The sequence below is a fragment of the Lampris incognitus genome, chromosome 3, assembly GCF_029633865.1.
Source record: "Lampris incognitus isolate fLamInc1 chromosome 3, fLamInc1.hap2, whole genome shotgun sequence".
Lineage (NCBI taxonomy): Eukaryota > Metazoa > Chordata > Actinopteri > Lampriformes > Lampridae > Lampris > Lampris incognitus.
The window spans coordinates 30,803,997-30,827,466 of record NC_079213.1 but is presented as its reverse complement, the minus strand read 5'-3'; the positions used below and the strand labels follow the sequence as shown (position 1 = coordinate 30,827,466).

The window sequence follows — 23,470 nt, the reverse complement described above, 5'->3', positions numbered from 1 at the left end:
TGTTAAGTGACCAGGGTGTGGCCTGCACTCCTGGCAGACAATTAGCAATCAGTGTTCTTTAAATCACTGCTGCTACTTGGAAGCATCAGCTTCCAGCCGTCAGGCAAACAAGCCTAGGTTGAACGAAGGCTAGAGTGAACAAAAGCAAGTGCGACTTTTTCAAGCCAAGACTTCGTCAAGCACGGACTGCTCTTTTTAGATCCAGTCAGTCATCTGTATTTTGTGTACCTAGTATAGACTATGTGTTTCCTTCGCATTCCTGTCCTTTACTCTTCCCGGGGCTGGCATAGACGTTGGGTCACTCCTAGGCGCTGTGACCCTGCCAATCTCATCTCTCCACTCACGTTGAGCAAGTGATGATGAGAGGGCTCTGGAATTGCCAGTCTGCAGTGCCAAAAGCTGAGTTTATCTCAGGCTACGCATCCTTGCTCTCCCTCAACTTTCTTGCTCTAACTGAGACCTGGATCATGCCAGAAAACACTACCACACCCACAGCTCTGTCTGATGTGTACTCTTTTTCTCACACTCCCAGAGCTGGGAGGCAGGGTGGTGGTACTGGCCTGCTAATCTCCCTGAAATGGAAATACTCTCTTGTTTCCGTTCCACAAATTTCTCCGCCCTCTTTTGAATTTCATGCTGTTACTGTCTCTTTCCTCTCCTCCTTTGACCTTCACCTCTCACCCTCTCCTCCTTCCGTCAAGGCTGCCAACCTGCTGGACCTTATCTTTACTAGACACTGTCCTATTTCCAATCTCTCTGTTACTCCCCTCCAGCTCTCTGACCACTATTTCATGTCCTACTCTCTCTCCCTTTCTTCACCCCCCTCAGCCCCTTCCCCTACCCACATAGTTTCCACCTGTAGACACCTCCGCTCTCTCTCCGCCAGTGATCTTTCTTCCTCTTGTTACCTCTATCCTCCCTACACCTGAATCTTTCTCTCTCCTACCCCCTGACACAGCTACTGATCTTCTTCTCTCTACCCTCTCCTCCTCTCTGGACAATCTCTGTCCCCTCACCTCCAGGCCTGCACGCCCAACTCCACCTGCCCCTTGGCTGACTGACTCAGTACGTACTGACAGACGGAGACTGAGAGTGGCAGAGCGCAAATTGAGAAAAGGCAAACTCCCAGAGGACCTTCTCAACTTCCAGTCTCTTCTTTCCACTTTCTCCTTCTCCCTGTCTGTTGCTAAAGCTGCCTTCTATCGCTTTAAAATCCTATCCTCTGCCTCTAATCCTAAGAAACTCATTGAAACCTTCTCTACACTTCTTCAACCCCCACCTCCTCCTCCTACTTCCTCCCTTCTCCCTGATGACTTCGCTAACTTCTTTGACAAGAAGGTAAACGACATCAGATCCTCCTTTTCTCACCACCCAGTTAGTGCTGCTTGCACTATCCCACCCTCTGCACCGTCCCTCACCTCGCACCGTCCCTCACCTCTCCACGTCCCACCTTATCCCAACTCGCTCCCCTCTCCCCCGACAAGGTTCTAAACCTCATCACATCCAGTCGCCCCACCACATGCTCCCTTGACCCAGTCCCCTCCCCTCTTCTTCAGTCTATAGCACCTGAACTCCTTCCCTATCTAACTCACCTTATCGACACCTCCCCTCAGGCAGGATGCTTTCCATCTGCCTTCAAGACTGCTAGAGTCACCCCCCTTCTCAAGAAACCATCACTTAACCCCTCTGACGTCAAAAACTATAGACCAGTTTCCCTTCTACCCTTTCTATCCAAAACTTTCGAACGTGCTGTCTTTAACCAACTTTCTTTGTACCTCCACCAGAACAACCTCCTGGACCCCAACCAGTCTGGGTTCAGGGTGGGTCACTCGACAGAGACGGCCCTCCTTGCAGTGACAGAATCGCTGCACTCTGCGAGAGCAAACTCTCTCTCTCCTCTGTCTTGATACTCCTGGACCTGTCAGCTGCGTTCGATACAGTGAACCACCAGATCCTCCTCTCTACCCTCGAGGGACTGGGTGTCACAGGCTCTGCACTCTTGATGTTTGCAACCTACCTGACGGGTCGCTCCTACCAGGTGGCATGGAGGGGATCTGTGTCGGAGCTTCGCAGACTGACTACAGGCGTTCCACAGGGTTCGGTTCCTTTTCTCCCTGTATACGACATCCCTGGGTTCTGTTATTCGCTCGCATGACTTCTCTTACCATTGTTATGCCGATGACACCCAGCTGATCTTCTCCTTTCCTCCCTCTGACACACAAGTAGAAACACGCGTTGCTGTGTGCTTGACTGACATCTCGGAGTGGATGGCGACACACCACCTGAAGCTCAATCTGGAGAAGACACAAGCTGATGTTCCTCCCAGGGAAATGTTGCCCGCACCGAGACCTGGCCATCACCATTGACAACACCGTGGTGATGCCAACTCGGACCGTGAAGAATCTGGATGTGATCCTGGACGACCAACTGTTGTTTGCTGAAAACATTGCATCGGTTGCTCACTCCTGCAGATATCTCCTGTATAACATCAGGAGGATTCACCCATTCCTCACTGACGAGATGGCACAGGTGCTCATCCAGGTTCTGGTCATCTCCCGGCTGGACTACGGCAACTCCCTCCTTGCTGGTGCCCCGGCGTCGGCCATCAGACCTGTGGAGCTTGTTCAGAGAGCTGCAGCTCGTCTGGTGTTCAACCGCCCTAAGTTCTCCCACACAACTCCCCTTCTCATGTCCCTACACTGGCTCCCAGTGGCTGCTCGCATCCAGTTTAAGACTAGTTCTAGCCTACAGGGCAGTGAAAGGAACAGCTCCTTCCTATCTCCAGGCCATGGTCAAGCCCTACACCCCCGCCCGACCACTTCGCTCTGCTGCCTTGGGACGCCTGGTTGCCCCGTCGCTCAGAGGCCCTTGCTGCCGATCGACACAGTCACGGCTCTTTTCTGTCCTGGCCCCACAGTGGTGGAATGAACTCCCTACTGATGTCAGGACAGTGGAGTCGCTGCCCATCTTTCGGCGCTGGTTGAAAACTCACCTCTTCAACAACTACTACCCTGTTACTTGTTCTTAGCACTTATTGTATTCACTCATTTAAAAAAAAGTCATTCTTGCACTTTTACTTTAGCACTGGTTTTCCTCTTAGATGCTTGTTTAGTTGCACTTATGACCTCTGATGACTAGTAGTTCTCCTGATTTCCTACGTTAAATGCACTTATTGTAAGTCGCTTTGGATAAAAGCGTCGGCTAAATGACTGTAATGTAATGTAATGTAATGACCATGGGCGGTCAGCATGACCGCCGGTTTTTAAACTCTATTTTCTGTCAAGATAAATACCCAGGTGAGATATTAATGCATATGTCTGTTAGGAAACGATTGACACCAAACTTAACATTTTAACAATTACAATACTGTAACGTACATGAATAAGTAGACACGTCATTGGCTAACGGGTCGGACCCTTTAGTCGACTGATTAACGTAGTCGCTTACGGTGTGGGAGCCACGGGTTCGTGTCCCGGATGCGGCGTCCCGAGCTGCCCCCCTGAATTCGCTACATTGGTGTCAGAAGTGGGATGAGCGCGGACGCGCTTCCCGAAGGAGGGGTGTAGTGTAACGTGCATGGATAAGTAGACACGTTAGTCCTTGGTTAACAGGTCGGACCCTTTAGTCGACTGGTTAACGTTGTCACCCGCGGTGCGGTAAATCCGAGTTCGCGTCCCCGCTGCAGCGGTTTCTGCGGCTGCCCCCCGAATTCGTTACAATACTACTTTCCAAACTATCTAAAATGGCCGTTGTCCAACTCCTGTAAATACTGCAGCGCCTCGGTGGTAGTCATGGTGCGTCTGTAACAAGACTTGTTGAAAATAATCAGAAATCAAGTTTAGACCATTTCTCTGCACTGGAGGGCGCTGGTGTGTTTCTAGGACAGAGCAACGAACTTCACAAAGGAAATGTTGCCACCAACACACGTCATAAATAGTGACATGACGCGCATGATGACGCGCAAATTACGAGCCGTCTTTTTGACCGCTCATGGTCGTTTTAGATAGATTTATCGCAACCTTTTTTGTGTAATTGAAACTCATTTTAATGCAAATATAGGCAATTTTATTAGCATTCAGGGCGCGCCAGGTCTGTATCTTCCCCCCCCCCCCAACAAAGTTATTAAACTTTGAAAATCCAAAACCCTCAAAATGGCGGCCTTGGTCGTTCTAGTCTAGTGTATCAAGTAGTGATGAAAATTTTAAAAACTCTTTTTCCATCACTTCCGGACATCAGAGACTAGTTGTCCTCAGGCAGCAGATTGTGTATGATTGTTTAACCAAAGCTGGTGAATGTTGAATGTTAACACACTCACGTGTGGTTGTTCACCGCGGGGACAGGAAGTCCAAAGGCACAGCCGAGGAGAATCAGACTGAGACAGCAGGAGGACTTCATTTTGATTCCTACGTCGGGGACAGGACGAGTAAGTAAGACTGGTCCTCTATCCTGGATGAACTGACTCACGACGTTAGGGGACCATTTATAAACTCCACGCTGTACCTTGCCAACACTACCAAGGCCACACCGGGGTGGTATTCCCCCATCAGCTCACCGTCTGTAGCAGATCCAGATCCAGATTTTAACTTTGGGGTTGTGATGAACCAAGCAGTGTGGGAGACACGTAGACAGATCCTGGATCAGTTATACCACGATGAACGTACTAAGCTGCTAGATGTTCTTTTTGTTTTTCGATCCAACTCAACATGGAAAAGGAAGGACACACCTGTCCAATCAGGGTGACTAATGAGGCTTCCCCAATGTTGTCCAAATATTTACCGGTTTAAGGAGTTAGATAGCGCCACTGAGCTACCTCAGCAACGTGTATACCCAAGTCTGTCAGGGCTGGCGCTGAGGTATGGGAACTGCTTTGACCCACGCTGTGTGTGTATGTTATGTTTATGTTTATTTGGATCCCCATTAGCTATTACCCAAGGCAACAGCTCCTCTTCCCGGGGTCCACGTTAAAAACATCCTATAACAACATCCATGTAGACACATGCTTTCACATGCATGCATACATAAATAAACACATCATGAAATTAAATTCATCCCCCACCCCATCCCACCCACCTCAATTAAACCAGCATTAATAAAGAAGCCAAACACATAACCCCCCCCCCACACACACACACACAATGATATGCCTGCTTTGAGCTACATATTTCAGAATAAAAATATAAAAAGTTATGTGTTAGACATTTTAAACATTGTGTATGTCTGTACCCAAAATAACCTCTTAAGTTGCTTTTTAAAACTTTCTTTACTTGTTGTCTGAGTAATAACGTATGGCAACCTACTCCACTGTGAAATGGCCCTATACACAGCAGCTCTTTTCATTACATTTGTTCTGGGTTGAGGAATTGTAACATGACCCCTGCTAACTTGTCTTGTTCCATGTTCATGCCTGTCCTGGGGAAAGGTTATTCTTGAGGCCAGGCAGTAGGGTTGTTTTGACACAACTATATTCCTGAATAACGTTAGAAGACTGTGTGTTAATCTGTATTCTACTTTCGACCAGGCAAGATCACGGTGCATTTGGCCTATACCTTTTCTCATTGAACACCCGAGTGCAAGACGTGCTGCTCTATTCTACACTATCTGAAGCTTGTTTAGCTCCTGTTTTGCTGCACTTGACCAGATTGCTGGGCAGTAGTGAAGGTGTGACAGAACCAAGGTTTGTACAACCTGTAAGACAGTAGTTGGCGTAAGGAAAGAGGAGCATCTTCTTATCATATATGTATTTCTCTCCCCATTTTTCCAATTATTTTGTCTATGTGATTCTGCCACGATAGTTGTTCATCAAGAATAACTCCTAGAAGTTTAGCCTCAGTAACTTGTTCTGTGCAGCTGCCCTTGATAGACGTGCTTAATTGGTTCTGACATCTTAATGCATGGTTTGAGCCAAAAACAATGCATTTTGTCTTTGATACATTAAAAACTAGATTGTTTTTGGTTACCCAGCCCCAAATTAATTTCATATCATTTTCCAATAGAACATTTAACTCATCCACACGGTTTGATGACATATACACTGTGGAATCATTGGCAAACATAGCTAAAATAGCATTACTCAAAACAAGAGGCATATCATTGGTAAAAATAGAGTAGAGCAATGGGCCCAAACAACTTCCCTGAGGAACACCACACTGTACTGTCCTTACAGTAGAAAAACTACCGTTGCACTAAACAGTCTGTGTTCTGTTTGATAAGTAGCTCCTCGTCCAATTAAGGGTCAAATTATTAAAGCCATAAGCAGCAAGTTTCATTAAAAGCATCTTGTGGTCTATTAAATCAAACGCAGCACTAAAATCAAGTAGCACAGCACCCACAATCCTTTTCCTGTCTATATCCCTTGGCCACTGATCAGTCATCTGCATCAAAGCAGTACTTGTGGAGTGATCTTTTTCGTAGGCATGCTGAAATTCAGAGTTACGTTTGTTAACAGAAAAGTATTTACACTACTAAGAAGTGTTTCTACTAGATTCAGTTGAACAGCTTGACAGTCAAATTCACAATCTCTATTTCTCATAAAATGGTCAATCAATTGTTTTGAAAGATTATTATCCGAAGTTTGTTTCATTTTTGGTTTCTCAATCATTCCAACAAAATATTCAGTCAAATAGTTAGCAATATCTTGAGGCTTAGTGAGGAAGGTACCTCCTGACTCTAGGAAGGAGGGTGTATTTTCCCCCGATCTACCCATTAGCTCGTTTAAACTTTTCCAGTTTCTTTCCATCATGTTTAATTTATCCTATTTTGATAATACCTTCTTTCTTTTTTGTTTATTTTTGTCACTTGGTTTCTTAGTGAACAATATGACTTCCAATCAGTTGCATTACCAGACTTCATTGACTCAGTTTTCATTTCATCCCTCTGGGCCATCAAGGCTCTCAGTTCCTCATCAATCCGAGCTGCTTTTCTTTTCCCTACTGTGAATTTCCTAATGGGAGCACGTTTATCAGCCACTTCTAAAAACGTATTTGTAAAAAGTTCAAGTGCTGCATCCACATCATGTATTTTACACACATTATCCCATTGTACCCTATTTATGTCCCCCAATGAAATCATTCTCGCAAAAAGATTTAAAAGATCTTTGGACAAAAACTTTAGGTCCAACTTTTGGAACCTTGGGTTTCCTAACAATTGCCACCAAATTGTGATCGCTGAAGCCAACTGGAATTGATATAGCCTTTGAGCACATTTCTTTAGCATTAGTGAAAATGTGGTCAATACAGGTTGCTGGTTTCTGTCCTGCACAGTTTGTATACACCCAAGTAGGTACATTCACCACCTAAGATAAATTACACACCTTTGCAATATCGCTCAGCTTCCTTTTCAATGAACGTTTTGCAGAGAGCCCGTCTATATTCAAATCCCCTAGAAAATGCATCTATCATAGTCTGTCGCTCTCTGCAACATGTAACATATATCTTGTAAGTGCTGAGCATTTGCACTTGGTGGTCTATAACAACACCCTAAGAGAAATGGTTTGGTGTGAGGTAAATGTATTTGAATCCATAGGGCCTCAACAGCTGAAGTCAAAAGATCCCCTCTTATCCTGACAGGTGTATGGTTCTGGATATATATTGCCACACCACCACCATAGCTGTGTGTTATGGGAACTGCTTTGACCCGGGCTCTGTGTGTGTGTGTGTGTGTGTGTGTGTGTGTGTGTGTGTGTGTGTGTGTGTGTGTGTGTGTGTGTGTTGATTGACCCAGGCCGTGTGTGTGTGTGTGTGTGTGTATGTGGTGTTGGGAACTGCTTTGACCCAGGCATGTGAGTGCATGCACACTAGTGTTGGTGGTGTTTGGGGCATCGTGTATTTAAGTCAACTGTCCTTGTCCATGTCCAAAGGTACACTGGAACACAAACACTGGACATCCTGTTACAGTTACTAATTTAATCACACCTCGCTGTGCCGAGATAAGCTGACCACATTGTGCAGCCAAGGACACACAATACAAACACTTCATCAACTTTTCTCAAAGCATTCCTGTCCTGTGTATTACTGACTGACTGGCTAATCTTGAACCAAAACAACTGGATGAGTCCAACGCCACAGTTAGTCTACAAGGCTCTCACAACCAAGCAATTTATTTTCTTCAACATTAACCCTCTGTTTTTATACACATCTGTATAGATAACACGTTTTAAACAATCACAAAATTGATTCACAGGCAGGCATTTTGCAGAGTTAAAAAAAAGAAGTTTGAACAATAATGAAATTTTCTATTATGCAATTCTATTTTCCCTTACATCATTTGTTCTCAGCTGCATTTTGCCAAGAGCAAAGAATGCCTTCACACAGCCTTGGAAACACATAACAGCAGAGAAGTCAGGCTTTGACGGTGGAAAATGGTGTGTGTCTGTACATAAAGGTGTGAGGCACGGTCACATGCATAGACGCACTGTGCATTTCCTGAAAAGAAACCTCTAACTCCTACGCTAAATTTAGGTGTTGAATTTTCGTTGCTAGCTTGTATATGAACGAGACTGCTGTGGCAAACCTGTATAAGACATAAAATAACAGCCAACATAGAAAACAAAACCATATTTTACTGAATGGGTGTTTAAGATTTCTCGTTCCAAGTCAGAAATTGAATAACGACATCTCACAGACATTTAAATTGGAATGGTAGATGCACATTTGACAAAACGAGACAACGGGGGGGGGGGGGGGGGTCAGTAGGGTGTGTCGACATCGACGCACGTGACGTCACTGAACAGTAGTGCGTGTCAGTAGCTCAGGAAAGTCACCTCGAATACTTTACAGCATGGCAAAAGCAAAACACAGAAATATTGAATGCGAGTCATAAATAACTGGGCTAGAAGACTGGTAGTTTTGCCTGCGTCTTCTCGGGCCTCGGTGTGTGTGTGTGTATGTTTGGTGGGTGCAGAATTTATCGGAAGTCCTCGGCAGAAAACATGCCCTTGGCCCTGCGTAATATGGAGTCCTTAGAGGCGTCATAGGGGTGTTCCTTGGAGGGGATCTCCAGCACCGCAGGAATAGACTGCATGTGGGCATCAATGGCATGGCGGATCATCTCCGCAATGAACTGGTTGATCAGGATGATGCCAATGTCACTGCGGGCCAAGAAGCTCCTGATGAAGAGGGGTGGAAAGGAACGAGACTCGGTATTAGTCACACTAGGGAACGTGTTATGCAGGCCAGGCAATGGACTCCCATGGAGAAGAGACATCACACACACACACACATATATACACACACACACATATATACACACACACACACACACACACACTATCCCTAAAAGTGAATGTCAAACACACCTTCACATTAAAGACGAGCTTTTCATATTCAATCCCTTATTCAAGCCGTCCACCTGACAAGTGCACCTTTTCGTCGTATACACTTGGCGTTTTCTGCAAAGGGCAACTTACTTGAAGGTCTCCTCGATTTCGGTGACGCTCGTGTCCTTTTCCACGACCAAGAAATTCGGCTTACGGTTCTTGTTCAGCTCCCCGATTCCACCGAGGAGGAATCCCGTACACGTATCTTCGTCGCCGATGACGGCGATTAATTTCCCTCGTCCGGCCATTATCGATACGTTCGTCTCGTTGATTCCGAGCTGGGAACGGAGCGAAACGGAGCAGCTTAATGGAAAAAGTCCTCTGGTCATGTGAAGAAATCAGCTGACCGTGACTTCCTGCCTTAGCCGAGCGGTCAGAGTTGGAACAGCGTCATCTGGTGGCTCATGCCAAATCTAGCAAGGCAAAAATAAACTGACGTTTTCTCAAGGTGGGGAAATGAGTTACTCGATCCGTGCACACACCCTCCCCCCCGCATATCAACACACATGTCCCCGTTAATCACTGACACAAATGTCCGTCTAGATGTGTTTATGAACAGGACGCTCCCCATCCCGGCCGCCTGACGGTGACGTCACACCCTTCGCACGCAGAAAGTCACGTGAAAAACCAGCGGAAGTGCAGTTTGGGGAAAGCGTAGCAGTTGGAAATGGTGAGTTGTCGTTCGGTTCTGTAAGTTTGATTCATTGACACGGCGTAAGAAAATGCCGTGTCGTGTAATAAGTTATATCGGAGGCGGCTGCTTTGACCCGTCGCTCCAACACGTAGCTCGTTGTGCTAGTTGAGTGTCGGCATAGCCTCCCCGTAACGTTGGTTGTTTTTGTCAGGCCACGGCTGCGCTGACGCAAGGTCTGGAGAGGATCCCGGATCAGCTGGGCTACCTGGTAATCAGCGAAGACGGCGTGCTGGCGGTGAGCTGCCCGATGGACTCGCTAACGGCCAAACCCGCCGGGCTATGGCCGCGCACGTTTAGCTAGTCGACTAACATCTGCTGAGTTGGATGCACATTTCCCCACATCTTCGCTATTTTAAAGCCCCGTCACACCGTCTTGTGCCCAACCTCGGCTCTCTTCAGAGTCACCAAAGTCAATTTTGCCTTGTGGGTACCATCATAGCTTGCATCAACCAACTATTTAGTCATCGTCATATCGCCATCTCTTATCTGCCTCTCTTCCTCCCTTCCTTCCTGAGCTGGTAGGGTAATATTGTAATGGGCCCTAGAATTGATGGTTACCTCATGCGCAGTAATAACTGAGCAAAGTTGACCTACTCTTATGTGTTTATCAGGGAGTTGTTCCTTATCCGATGCGAGGGTCTAAGGACCGGATGTTGTGTTGCTGTAAAGCCCCTTAAGGCACATTTATGAGGGGTGGGCAGTCTTATCCAGAAAGGGCCGGTGTGGGTGCAGGTTTTTGTTGCAGCCAAGCAGTTGCACACCTTATCCCACTAATCAACCAGTGGAGTCTTTGCTGAGGAACTTGATTAGGAGACAAAGGTGTGTAACTGCTTGGTTGGAACAAAGACCTGCACCCACACCGGCCCTTTCGGGATAAGATTGCCCACCCCTGGTTGACTATTAGATTCTTTGATCCTGTGTCCAAAATTCAGTAGCAGACTCCCCCCCGTCAAACATTGTGCTTTTGAAGGCTTCATTTCAGCTGTGTAAGTAATCTAGCTTTTCTCTCCTATTTTCAGTCTGCAGGAGAGTTGGAGAATGACGAGCATACAGCAGGGGTTATTATGCAAATGGTCCGAACAGCATGCCGCTTCAGGCTACATGGTCCTGCCGAGCCACCCTTCAAACGGATGTCAGGTCAGATGCCTAGCCTCGTGCAGTCAGAGTTTGCGTAATAATGTTGTCGGTACTAACCTGTTACGCAATCGTGCATAATGACAAAGTCACTCAACTGCCTCCTCTCCCATAGAGTACAAATTACATCAGTTATTTCTGTCTTGTAGGAACTGCAGTACTTGTATGCCTCCAGTACTTTCTTTGATTCCAGAGGAACTTTGCCCCGTTTATACCCAGATTTCAGAGATGTAAAGACTTGGCTGTGTCAAAGATGGCAACTGTTAGTGTAACTGTCAATGCTGAAAATGTTAATGGATAATCTCTTTATTTGTGTTCCTTCGTGTCCACTCACACACACACACGTCTGTGCATCTCTGCTGCCCAACAACCCTGCATTGGTGGAGATAATGTCCCAGTTTATGACTTAGTATTCTGGTGTAACACCGAATGAGTAGTGGTCCCCTTAAAGCTCATTTGTTAGTGTGCATGCAAGTGTAGTCAACAATAACAGCGTGTTGCATTTTTCTGAATTTGTGTATCTCTGACCTGATGTTTTGTCTTCCCTCCACAGTTATATTAGAAGACTTTGTCTACACAGTGACCGTCTCTGGTCAAAAAGTGTTTGTGGTGAAGCGTCAGCAAAACCAACGTGAGCCAGTAACCGTTTAACCTGGAAAGTGGGAGAATAAGAGGAAAACTGCGCTTTGACACACAGACACACACTTACACAGGACTTATGTATGCTGAAAGATCGCATTTTACTTCAGGGATGTGAAGGACACAAGTTATTCTCCTCTGTGATTGTGATGATGAATGGCACAGGGGAATGTTTCAGCCAACTGTCGAGAGATGGCTCGCCATCAGTCGTGTATTACTGAGTGTATTACTGAATGCTTGTGTGTGTGTGTGATATTTACATGCTCCCCCTAGTCTAACAGATTGACTTTAACTTGCTGACACCTGTTGCTGCAAAATATATTTTTGGAAAGCTTTTCTAACTCAATCTGTTAGGCTCGTCTATTCACTAATACAGTATCGCATTTGTTTCCCTCCTGTAATGTAAGTGCTTCATGCTGTTGCCTCAGACATGTGCTTCGATAAATGTCTGTTTTGACTATTTATTTTTTAACGTATGATTTAATAAAACATGACTTCAAGCACTCATCTCCCTTTGCAAATCTGTTCGGCATAGTTGCAGTCATGTCATAACGCCTCGAAGCTGCACACACGCCAAACAGCTTCAGAGCCAAAGAAATTAAAATGGGATTCAGAGAAATGGGGCATGAACACTAAATTAAATGCTCCATATTTATTCAAGCACAGAATAATATTCCAATTGATTCGGTATCCAGGTCCTAACTTTTTAAATAGGCCAATGAATGGGGTGCACATTGGTTCTGATGAAGTGCCGTTGAGTCAGAACATTAACTGTGCTAGAATAAATGTTTTGGGGCATTCGGTGAGCAAGTCTTTTTTTTTTATTATCTGAATCCATAGATGAAGTTATAGAACAGTTAAAATCTATACAAAGCCCTTACAGCTACAGATTTTTCACTCATGGTGGGCTATCGTTGTCAGTGGTTACAGTGAATCTTAAAAATAAAAAATGAACCGCATACTTGCTACACATCCCAGCTGTAGGTTAAATCTTCATCTCAAGTTCAGCAGTATTTCTACCGTGTCCAGTGCAAACTGTTTTCTCTCTGCTCAGGATTTCATTAGATTCACTTAGACCGACCCTCTCATCAACAACATGGGATGAGCTTAAATTCTCAAGATCCCCCAAAACCGCAACAAAATGGGTGCAAGGCATTCCCCAAGACAGCGAGCTGCCACCGTGAAACGGTCACACGAGAAAGCCGAGTTGAGGAAAGGTGGGGGCAGAGTTTTCGAAAGAAAATAAGTGTGCTTGCTTCAGCAGAACTGAAGTGTTCGGTGCAGGTCCACAAGGAGCACAGAGTGACATCATCATCATCAGCTACCGTCCAAACATTACGCCATTCAATTCTATGGGGAGACATTTTTCTTTTCTTTTTTCCAAAACAAGTTCTCAAAATGTGCAACATAAGTTGGATGACATGCAATGCTTAAACTGTAAGGCTGGTTAAGTGCCAAAACAGCACCTGGAAGAACATCGAGTGATCTTGCTGAAGCAAGCACACAATCCAGTGAAAACAAAGGCAAAGTGAGATAAGACATTGATTTGAAGGAGATAGGAGATGTTTGATGAAAATAAAGTTAGTTGGCTATTGGCACCGGTGTGCAGGAAAGGTGGAAACAACCCAGCGTAGAGGCTTGCATATGAAGCAGGACCAGTTTGGAATGTGGGGGGGCTCTCCTGAAAGCAGTGTGTACCAGCATCAGGGCTTTGAATTCTAAGCCATCAAGCAACGGATAAATCAATTATTTTAACACACTGTGATAATTTGATTGCCTTACATTTGTTTTTGTTAAGCAATATTTCCCATACTGGCTACAAAAGCGGTTTTTAAATGACTCCGCTCCAGTTTCCCACCACCAGAACCTGTTGACGGACGAAACAAGGCAACTCTACACGTGAGCTTATGTTATTTTCTGCACTGCGGTTATGAGAAAGAAATGGTGTCATATTATGTCGCACAATAATCCGTGCCTAGCCAGCCAATGCCAGAAAGAACGGTGACAACGATGCAACGGTTGACAAGAAGAAGAAAAAAAAGAAAAAGAAAAAAAAACTTTTATTGCATCATAATGGTCCTGGAAAATAAGTTCCCGCACGCTTCACATTGTTAAGGAATGGCCTGCAGATTCAGCTTCGTGGAATGAGTCACTGCGACAAGCCAATGAAAAGCTAAAGGGGGACTTAGACCCCCGACCCCACCCCTTCCTCACCCCGGGGAATGTCCTCTATCCCAATCTGTATCTACACCCCACCCCAACCCCACCCACTCACCCAACAAAACCTGGAAGCCCCCGACTGCTCATTCCATGACAAATAACATCAGCACAACCATTATGTGATTCCATTTTTCTTTTTTTTGGGAGGGGGGATTTTCTTCTGTTAAAACATGCAAATAAAAACATTTTTACTGTCAAGGGAGTAGGGAGGCATGAACAGACAAAAAAAATAAAGATATAAACAGCTTAAGAGACATCTGCTTGGACAACACAGGGCATAAAAAGGAAAAGAACGGTGAGGAAAAAAGGCTTCAAAACAGAAACTGAGCGCAAAGTCCATGACTGCAAGTTCTACCAGACATACACTCTTATAATTTAAAAAGGGGGGGGTTTGCATTTTCCTCCGATGAAATGCTTTGTTCCGCACCTCCTTCTCCTCCTCTTCTATTTGCTTACTTTCTTATTCTATCTTCCTCTCACGTCTCTGCACATATTCAAATCAGAATAAGTCGCTCAATCCGGTCCTGCTCCTTTTCCCGCCTCCTCCTCCTCCTTCTCTAGCGCTTTGACAGCTCATTGGATAGCCAATCCAGTCCCTCGTATAATCCCGTGCCCTGGGTGGCACAGGTAGCCTGGATGTGCCACTGCAGAGAGAGAAGAGAGGGAGGAACCTGTTACCTTACAACAATCGAGCCAATCCATTTCCATCACGTGTTAGAGAGACTTACGGTTCTGCTGCGCAAACTCTGCAGGCCTAGCTTGTCTGACAGCTCACTCACAGGCATCGCGTTGGGTAAATCCTGTTTATTAGCAAACACTAGCAACACGGCGTCTCTCAGCTCATCTTCTTGCAACTGCACAAGAAAGGGAGAAAAAATGAAAAAGTTTGAAGATAAAAAATGGTGTACGGTTACAAGCTAAAACGTATACAGAGGGCCATGGGTCATCGATAACTGAAATCTGAGTGATCACTGTACATATAGCATTATTATCTACAACCAAATGACTATTTTCTCATGCCAGCTGAGGTATCAACATTTAATTTTCTTTTTCATAATTACATAATTCATTAGTTTCCCAATATTGACAAAGGTGTGAGGAGCAAATAAATCACACCAGGCCTTCTGAAGAGCAAAGTCCAAGTAGTTACCATTTTTGACAACTCCTCTGCTGACTCTGACGCCCTCTCTCTGTCGTTGCTGTCCACAACAAAGATAAGACCCTGCAAAACATAGATTTAAAAGGTCAGGAAGATGTGTATTTCACTTTATTTTGCCACCGATATGGAACTGTCAAGATTGTATATTGCCATTAGGGGTGGGCGATATGGACAAAATCAAATATCATGCATGATAGTTTTGCCTGAATACCTCGATACTGATATTTTGATGATATCGCAGAGATGACCATTGGTGCTCTCACAAAATATTTACACAATGACATTTTTGATAAATACCCATTAGCAATGTGGATATGATATCGAAACACGTAGAAACAAATGATATAACGGCTAGAACAGTCTAACAAGTTCAGAAAATTGCATCTCTTTACTGCAGCCTTTAAAACCAGGAAACGACAGCACTTATGTCATATTACACTATCCAAAATCCCAGATGACATCTAGTATTATATCATGATATTGATATAATATAGATATACTGCCCAGCCCTAATTGCCGTGAACGTCAGTGCCTTTTAATAGGAACTGTTCATTGATTTCCAAGCAGACAGCAGAAGTTAGAGTGACAGAGACCAGAGTCATTAGTCAGAGATACAGGGACAAGAATCAAGTGATGGAGAAGTCATTGATCATTTGTGATTTTGGCAGTCAAAAAGCCTATGATGTTATAAGTGGTGATGTCAAAGGTCATAGTACCTGTGTGTTCTGGAAATAGTGTCTCCAGAGAGGTCGGATCTTGTCCTGGCCACCCACATCCCACACCGTGAAGCAGATATTCTTGTACTCTACGGTCTCCACGTTAAAACCTGAGGGAACGGAAAGGGACAATCAGCACAGCTATGAACAAAACCTGATGTTACTAACAATGAGCATAAATATACTGAAACACAGCCAGCAGACTATGGTCGAAATGCCCTCGTTAAAAAAAATAAAAATCAAACATGACATGCATAACCATAATTTTGTGATTATTTCAGCACTCAGATGACTGCAATGGTATTGTGTTTACGTTACTTGCACATTCCATATAGTAAATGCTCATTTTGACAACTACACAACGTTGTCTTATCAACCAATCTGCCATTAAAAGCACTATCTGACCTGCAAGCACAGACAGCACTGGTGCCATTCTACTGCTTTCTCTGGTCTGCAACTACCATCACACAAGACAAACTCATTCAGTTCGACACTGATGGCCTATCCAAAGATCATATAACTCAAATGTCAAGTTTTTAACAGCCATCTATTTATCATAAGTCACCATGTTTTAACATGACACTATGGTATTAAGGCATTTCATTTACCAATGGTTGGAATAGTTGTCACAATTTCCCCAAGCTTCAGTTTGTACAGGATAGTGGTCTTTCCAGCAGCATCCAAACCCACTGTAGACAGAACAAAGGAGAGAAGGTCAACAAGTAAAAACCCATTTTGATCTTAACCAGCGTTGTGACTGGCCTGTCAAACTAGCATAAGACACATGAGATCCGACACGGCGGGGAACCATTTCTTGTCACATGCATTCCTCCTGAAAAGGAAAGCCCATCAAATCCTAGAGTTTGGCAGCTTGGCTAGAATTAACTGAGTAAGGTCTACTTATCTTATCTAGTTAAGTGTTTGCTCATTACTGTTAACATTAGCCAACTCAACTTGACATACATTCTAACTAGCCTCTGACAGAATGCGAGGCATACGCGAACGTGCATGATACCATGTAGCAGGTTTAGGAAACAACTAATATGATACATATGTAAATACATATGTATATATGTGTGGTATCGGTTCCGATGACAACCCCCCCCCCCCGGGTCCTGCCGATGAAGCTAGCACGGCGGCTAACACGGCTCCCGCTGCTCACCCATAAGTATCCTCATCTGTTTCTTCCCGAATAGCCTGGAGAATAACGAAGAAATTGTCAGTCCCATTTTGTGGAATGTCCCGATTCGGCGGTCGTGAGAGAAAAAAAAATAAAATTGGAAGACGACAAGTCAAAAATTAGTGATGGACAAACAGCGAAACGTCGGGTCTGGATGAGCGTTGTAATCCGCCGCCGGACAGGAGTGGGTGCAGCCTCCTCCTCAGTGCCACGTCCAGGCCAACGCGGAACAAATGACGTCACAGCTTTCACTCAACTTTATTAAGAGGACAGACTCCGGCCGGCGTCTCCTCCTTTAAAATCCTGATTACTACACGTGGCAAAAAAACCGGGGTTTTATTGCACGATTATACAGCGACGAGGGCTTCACGATTACCGAGCGTTGTTCACCTGGGACAAAGTGTGGAATAACAAAGGACCCGACTAGTATTTAGACCTTTTAAACATGGCCGCTTGCACAGCTTGTTTTGGTTAATGCCGCTTGTTCGGGAGGATGGCAAGGGACGCAAGACGCCACAGCCGCACAGCGTTTTGTTTTTTGTAGTTTCAATTTGAGCCATGCTTTTTGGTGTTTTACTGTCTTTTTTTTAGATAATTTTCTCGGTAGAATATCGTACCAACTTAACAAATAATGTTGAAATCACCAACGCCTTAAAGGCAAACAACCAAAGAAGCTGTAATAGTGCAGTTCGTGCACAGGGTAGCAGCAGGTAACGTGACCACTCTCTCTTTAACCAGCGGCTCCTCTCAGCGGAAACTCCTCTCACCGGAAGCTCCGCCTTCCTCTTCCGTGTCGGACCTCAACCATATTGGGTAGCCTGCCCGCTAACGTCCAAAACAGCCGGTTGGTACTATTCAAGGGCGTCACTTTGGCTAAATAATTTCTCAATCGACTTTTAACAACACACACACACAAAATAAAGTAATATTTAAAAATCGTTCGGGATCGTTGTCATCGGCTCGGAACGGATTCCCGTTTGAGTACTTTTGCGCCCACCGCTAACGGCCACCCTGTCAGCGTTCGCTTTAAAGGTGAGACTCTAAAACTCAGTTGCGCTTTTTTTAAAAGTGTTTATCCTCAGCCGGCTTTAACGTTAGTTATTGTGTTTAACGTACAGCCTGATCACATATGGTTTGAATATAAAGAAATAGACTTCGTCCCGTTATTGCGAGCTAACGTTTGGCTAAATAGGCCTACGGGTGCCGGGAGGCCGACGTTCATCATCATACGAGTTGTCATCCAAACGCAGTTTTCTGCCGTAAGGCGTGTGCTTCTCTTGATACCCGTATCTGTTGTAGGATCTGATGTTGTAGTTTCATGAATGACGTTTATCATGCTAGATCAATCCTATTCAGGCAGCTGAAAACTGGAAAACATTACACTCTTTCAAGCGTTTAGCAGTTAATGCCGATGTTTATTATTGTAGTAACCCATGTCACTTTTAAAGGCCACACAAGCTGTCAACTGCCCTATCTGCTGACATGTCACTGCTATGTACCCTTGACAAATGTGTCTGTTCTCTTGTGACAGGAATTCATCAGTCCAGTTTCATCGATTTCAATGGCAGATACATACAGCTATATGTAAACCTCATGAGCTGTAACAGCTGACAAAGATTTTTCCATATTTAATGGATTTGCAATTGGACAAATAAGTATGGGCCCAAGCTGAGCTGGATTTTTGGCTAAAACTTGGACCAAAGCTATGGAGAAGTTTGGGATGACCTTTGGGGGTGGCCCCAGTAAGAAAGAGCTTTTGGACACAATCGAAACCCAGAAGCACCAACTGATACAGTACCAAACCCGTTTCAAAGATGTAGTCAGAGCGTATAAGAGTCTGTTAAAAGAGAAGGAGGCTCTCGAGGCCAGTTTGAAGGTGTTGACTGTTTCTCAGGAGGTTGATTTCAGCCAGCGTGGCGATGATGGCTCCCTCAGTGGGGTTGGGGATGCCTCTGCAATCTCGGACTTGCCAGATGACCACTGTTCTCTGCACAGCGAGGACAGTCTAGACACAGCAGCCTCAGCAGACACTGCCACCAGCGTAACCAGTGGAAGCACCAGAGGTGAACAGGTAGAGGAGGAGAACGGAGCCCACCCAGGTGAGGTGGGCATGTCTGGCCCCTCACTAGCCCACAGGTCTGAGGCAGAGGCCAGCGGCTCAGAGAGCGGCATCAGCTCCAGCAGTAGTGGAGGGCCAGACCAGCAGCAGCAAATAACCTCAGCCGCCACCACTACCAACACCACAACCACTGTGGAGACAAACAAGCGAGTTCTCCAACTGAAAAACCAGCTCACCACCCTCACCAGCTCCCTCGCGACGGTCACTCAGGAAAAGTCCAGAATGGAGGCGAGCTTCCAGGCCGACAAAAGAATCATGAAGCAGGAGCTGGAGGAGCTGCAGGGGAAGCTGGAGGAAAGCAGGAGGCAGCAGGATGTGGAGATGCAGACCCTGCAGGAGCAGCTGGCCGAGAGCAAGGCCCGCGTCATCACCCAGCAGCACGAGAGAGAGCAGGAGCAGAGTGATCACGCCCTGATGCTCCGCGAGCTCCAGAAGCTCCTCCAGGAGGAGAGAGACCTGAGGCAGGACGCGGAGCTCCGCTTAGAGGATGCAAGGGCAGCTCTGCTGCAGAGCACCCAGGCGGTAGACCGGGGTTTGGAGCATGAGGCGCGACTCAAGGAGGTGACTGAGCAGCGGGAGGAGTTGAGGAGGAGCCTGCTGGCAGTGCAGATGGAGAAGAGTAAGCCGGATCCCCGCACGGAGGAGCTGCAGCAGGAGCTGGCAGAGCTGAAGATTCACTACCAGCAGCAGTTACAGTGTGAGATCAAAAAGGTACTAACACATGAAACATCACAAACCTCCTTATCCATTATACAAGAATAATCACAAAACAGATATACCAATCTGAGAAAAAAAAAAACTTTTATGACCTTATGTGTTGTTTTTATTTGCCTGTTTGTCTAAAGGTACTTACAGAGCATTGAAAATGCTCATTTCTGTGATTTCCTTACCTGGATTATTGAGCACGCATAAAGACAGTCTGCTGGACTGTATGCAGACTTTCACCTTTCATTGTTAAACATTCTCAAAGCATACTGAATGAATGTCATCCCATTTCATAGACTGCATTGCCCATAATATTTTGTATGCAAAGTGGAGTTTTATATGGAGGTAGAATGAATAAATAAATAAAGGAGTTAGTTGCCTCCAGGCAATGGCAAAAAGGACAGTGACGAGATGTTACGTGAAACCACTTAATTCAACAGGCTGCCGGACCTCTTCAGCAAGCCTCTCCTCAAAGCAGTTATCTCCATTTCCCCTGTAGTCCGACATAAAATAATGCTCTGTGTGAAACTAGCAAGCCAAGGCATATTTTGTGACATCGGTCTGATGGATGACAGACAGATGAAAGGTCCACGTGGACATATAAAATGACTGCTGCATGGACTCCCAGGGTGGACGTCCGCTCAGTCTGCTTTGACATACAGCTGAGCAATACTGACAAAATTAAACATCACAATAACTTTGACTGAAGACCTCTATCGATAATGTGGTGATATTTTGGGGATGACTATTGGTGCTTTCATTCGATATTTACACCCAAATAAATGTTGAGAAACGATCATTAGTAATGTGGGTATGATGACCAAGCAGGGAGAGTTCATTTTACTCAGCTGGAACACTTTAGTAAGTTCAGTAATGCATGCCAGGAAATGACAACATTATAAGTTATCTCACAATATTACAAAAACAAAAATCCCATTTGATATCTAGTGTCATATTACAAAAATTATACCAATATGTTGCTAAGTTCAACTTTGACATCTTTTATATATCTGGACCCTGCGGACAGCCGTACACGTGCTTTTTTTTTTTTTTTTTGCTGGCTATAAAAGCCCCTTCATGATTCAAATGTGTTTCTCATTTGATAGGCAACGCAGGCGGAGGAGCATGCACGCGATCAAGCCCAGGCCGAGGAAAGTCGAGTGGCCAGTTTGGAGGAACGTGTATCCGAACTATCCGAGTTGCTGGGGGCGTGCGAGAAAGCCCGGCAGAGGGACCAGCAGGCTGCACACAGGCTGAAGGAGCGCATCTTGCAGCTGGACACAGAAAACAAAACCCTGGCAATTGCTGCTGCCAGCAGGGTCTCCACTGACCTGAACATGGACGAGGCCAACCTGGATGTCAACGTGTTGAAAGAAAAGCTGGAGAAGGTCAAACGGCTGCTGCTGTTGGCCTCCCAGAGGAACCCCGAGCAGATGCTGGAGATAGAGAAGCTGGCTGACATGAAGGATGAACTAGGAACTGGAATAGGTGGAACAGAGATCTCTGACGGCGAGAAGGCATCAGCCCTTTACTACCAGCAGGAACTGCGGCAGCTGAAGGAGGAGTTTGAGCGCTACAAGGTGCGGGCACAGGTGGTGCTAAAGAATAAGAACACCAAAGATGGTTGCCAGGCCAAGGAGCTGGAGGAGACCCGCGACCAGCTGGTCGAGTTGAAGGAAAAGTATATCAACCTACGCATCCATAGTGACGAGGCCGAGGCCAAACACAGGCAGCAGCTGGAAGAGCGTCAGCAGCAGCTGCTCGTCACACAGCAGAGCCACAAACAGGATCTGGAGCGAGCCGAGGCCCAGCACAGGGAGAGCCTGCTAAAGCTGGAGGGGGAGATTCACAAGCAAAGGGATCGCACCATGGCCCTGCTGGCGGAGAAGGACAAAGAACTGGAGAAGCTGCGTTCGACAGCTATCACTTATGGCCACCGAGGCCACAGCAGCAGCGATGAGGCTGACAGAGTTGCAGACTCCAGAGCTACAGCAGATGGGGGCAGCAGCAACAGTGACGAGGCCAGCGTGGATGACCTCGCCCAGGACGAGAGCGGCATCATTGCCCAAGCCCTGAGGCTGGTGGGGCCCAATGAACCCACCTTGCTTTTGTATGCCGAGCAGCTGGCCAGGAAGGAGGTGGAGATTGGCTCACTTCGCAGGCAGAAGCGGCGCCTGGAGGAGGACCTGCATCAGCTGCAGGGGAAGCTCATTGCCAATGGGGAGAGGCATGACGAGGAGGTGGCTGAGCTGAGGGTCCAGCTGGACAAACTACTGAGAGACCAGGGCAGGGAGGGGGCCAACCTGGAGTACCTCAAAAATGTCATCTACAAGTTTCTCACCCTGCAGGACAGCAGGGGGCGCCAGCAGACTCTCACTGCCATCCTGACCATCCTTCACTTCAGTCCCCAGGAGAAGCAGGCTGTATTTAAACTGCAGGGGCAGACATGGTGGCAGGCAGGGTTGAGATAATACTGAGGAGAACTAAATGTCTACATCCTCATTAACAACCAAGGCTGGCCTAATCACCCCACAGATGGTCAACAAGTGTTTGCCTCACTGACGTGTATTTATTCAGGTGTGGTGCTAAGACGAGCAACTTCAGAATCAAGTTATCGACTCCGATGTTCTTTAAACCTTTGCTTCCCAACTTACTCTGTTCCCTTTACGAACTGGTACAGTTTAACCATTATACTTGTTTCGATGATGACACTATTATAGTTTTACATTCCCTTGTAATTAAACTTTTCATTCCATAAATGCACTTCGTCTATATTAACTTTATATTCAAACCATTGCCACATCTGAAAATCTCTATTTTTGAGTGATCAAAATGAACTTATCTGATTGGCATATGTAGCTTTAACGCTTGCTCCCGTCAAATGTGTGTATGATATATCTTAAGACTACACTGTGGGTATGTTTCTGATGCAGTCTTTTGGAAGATAACTTGTTATGCAGTTCTCCATATCATTAATATGTATATTTTTGATTCCCTGGCTGAAATAAAACTATTTTTTTCCTTGTTAATTCACTCAGTGGGCCAATTTCATACATTTAATAAGGATATTTAAAAAAAAAAAAAAAGTTAAAAATCACAGTAAATCATACATTTAACATATACATTTTATTTCAAATTCAATATTTCTGAAACGTTTTACCACAATTTTGGGGAAAAAAACGTTTAATAACAGTGAAATTCTCAACAGGAAATGCATGGTCAAGTGTGTCCATTTTACATTCACTAGCCTGAAATGTATCAGGAACCGGTCTGTAGGGCAAATAAGAGGTGTGGTTGTACGTGTCAGTAAATAAAGGATTAACGCTGCACAAATGACGCCTCATTTCAAGAGCGGGTGTAATCTGAGGTAAGAGTTAAGACTTTGTAAATAAATAGAAACAAGGAAGAAAAAAATGCAACAGGATGTCGCACTGGCTCAAGTAGTAAGTGTAAATGACGGATGCTCAACAGCAAGGTCATTAGTGTTTTCTCCACGTGGAAAGGAAAGGGGTTCACTACAGCGGGGACAAATTAACCTACAATGATCCTGTGAAACTGACTGTCCATAACTTGCAATACACTTTTCACAGC

The 23,470-nt window shown here is 45.4% G+C and overlaps 5 protein-coding genes across 5 annotated transcripts in view; 2 read left to right on the top strand and 3 right to left on the bottom strand.

Annotated features, from left to right (window-relative positions):
• LOC130110309 (uncharacterized) overlaps positions 1 to 4,641 on the bottom strand; it is a 32,159-nt gene extending 27,518 nt beyond the window's left edge. Inside the window, exon 1 of the mRNA XM_056277373.1 lies at positions 4,316 to 4,641. Coding sequence (XP_056133348.1) covers positions 4,316 to 4,395 — 80 coding nt within the window. The 5' untranslated portion in view covers positions 4,396 to 4,641. The remainder of the gene's footprint in view (positions 1 to 4,315) is intronic.
• A 3,438-nt stretch (positions 4,642 to 8,079) lies between these two features.
• Positions 8,080 to 9,795, bottom strand: atp6v1f (ATPase H+ transporting V1 subunit F). Its single transcript, XM_056277965.1, has 2 exons — positions 9,404 to 9,795; positions 8,080 to 9,103 (listed from the first exon to the last, which is right to left on the bottom strand). The coding sequence occupies exons 1-2, from the start codon at positions 9,640 to 9,642 to the stop codon at positions 8,902 to 8,904; spliced, it is 441 nt and encodes a 146-aa protein (XP_056133940.1). The 5' UTR covers positions 9,643 to 9,795; the 3' UTR covers positions 8,080 to 8,901.
• Positions 9,796 to 9,863: 68 nt separating this feature from the next.
• lamtor4 (late endosomal/lysosomal adaptor, MAPK and MTOR activator 4) lies at positions 9,864 to 12,283 on the top strand. The gene is made up of 4 exons (XM_056277966.1): positions 9,864 to 9,983; positions 10,159 to 10,242; positions 11,027 to 11,144; positions 11,695 to 12,283. Exons 1-4 carry the CDS (start codon positions 9,981 to 9,983, stop codon positions 11,790 to 11,792), a joined length of 303 nt encoding a protein of 100 aa, XP_056133941.1. The 5' UTR covers positions 9,864 to 9,980; the 3' UTR covers positions 11,793 to 12,283.
• A 1,764-nt stretch (positions 12,284 to 14,047) lies between these two features.
• Positions 14,048 to 17,341, bottom strand: LOC130110783 (ADP-ribosylation factor 4-like). Its single transcript, XM_056277964.1, has 6 exons — positions 17,038 to 17,341; positions 16,484 to 16,564; positions 15,876 to 15,985; positions 15,151 to 15,222; positions 14,729 to 14,854; positions 14,048 to 14,644 (listed from the first exon to the last, which is right to left on the bottom strand). Exons 1-6 carry the CDS (start codon positions 17,102 to 17,104, stop codon positions 14,558 to 14,560), a joined length of 543 nt encoding a protein of 180 aa, XP_056133939.1. The 5' UTR covers positions 17,105 to 17,341; the 3' UTR covers positions 14,048 to 14,557.
• A 475-nt stretch (positions 17,342 to 17,816) lies between these two features.
• Positions 17,817 to 22,926, top strand: gcc1 (GRIP and coiled-coil domain containing 1). Its single transcript, XM_056277223.1, has 3 exons — positions 17,817 to 18,087; positions 18,587 to 19,885; positions 20,986 to 22,926. The coding sequence occupies exons 2-3, from the start codon at positions 18,761 to 18,763 to the stop codon at positions 22,348 to 22,350; spliced, it is 2,490 nt and encodes an 829-aa protein (XP_056133198.1). The 5' UTR covers positions 17,817 to 18,087; positions 18,587 to 18,760; the 3' UTR covers positions 22,351 to 22,926.
• The last annotated feature ends 544 nt before the right edge of the window (positions 22,927 to 23,470 follow it).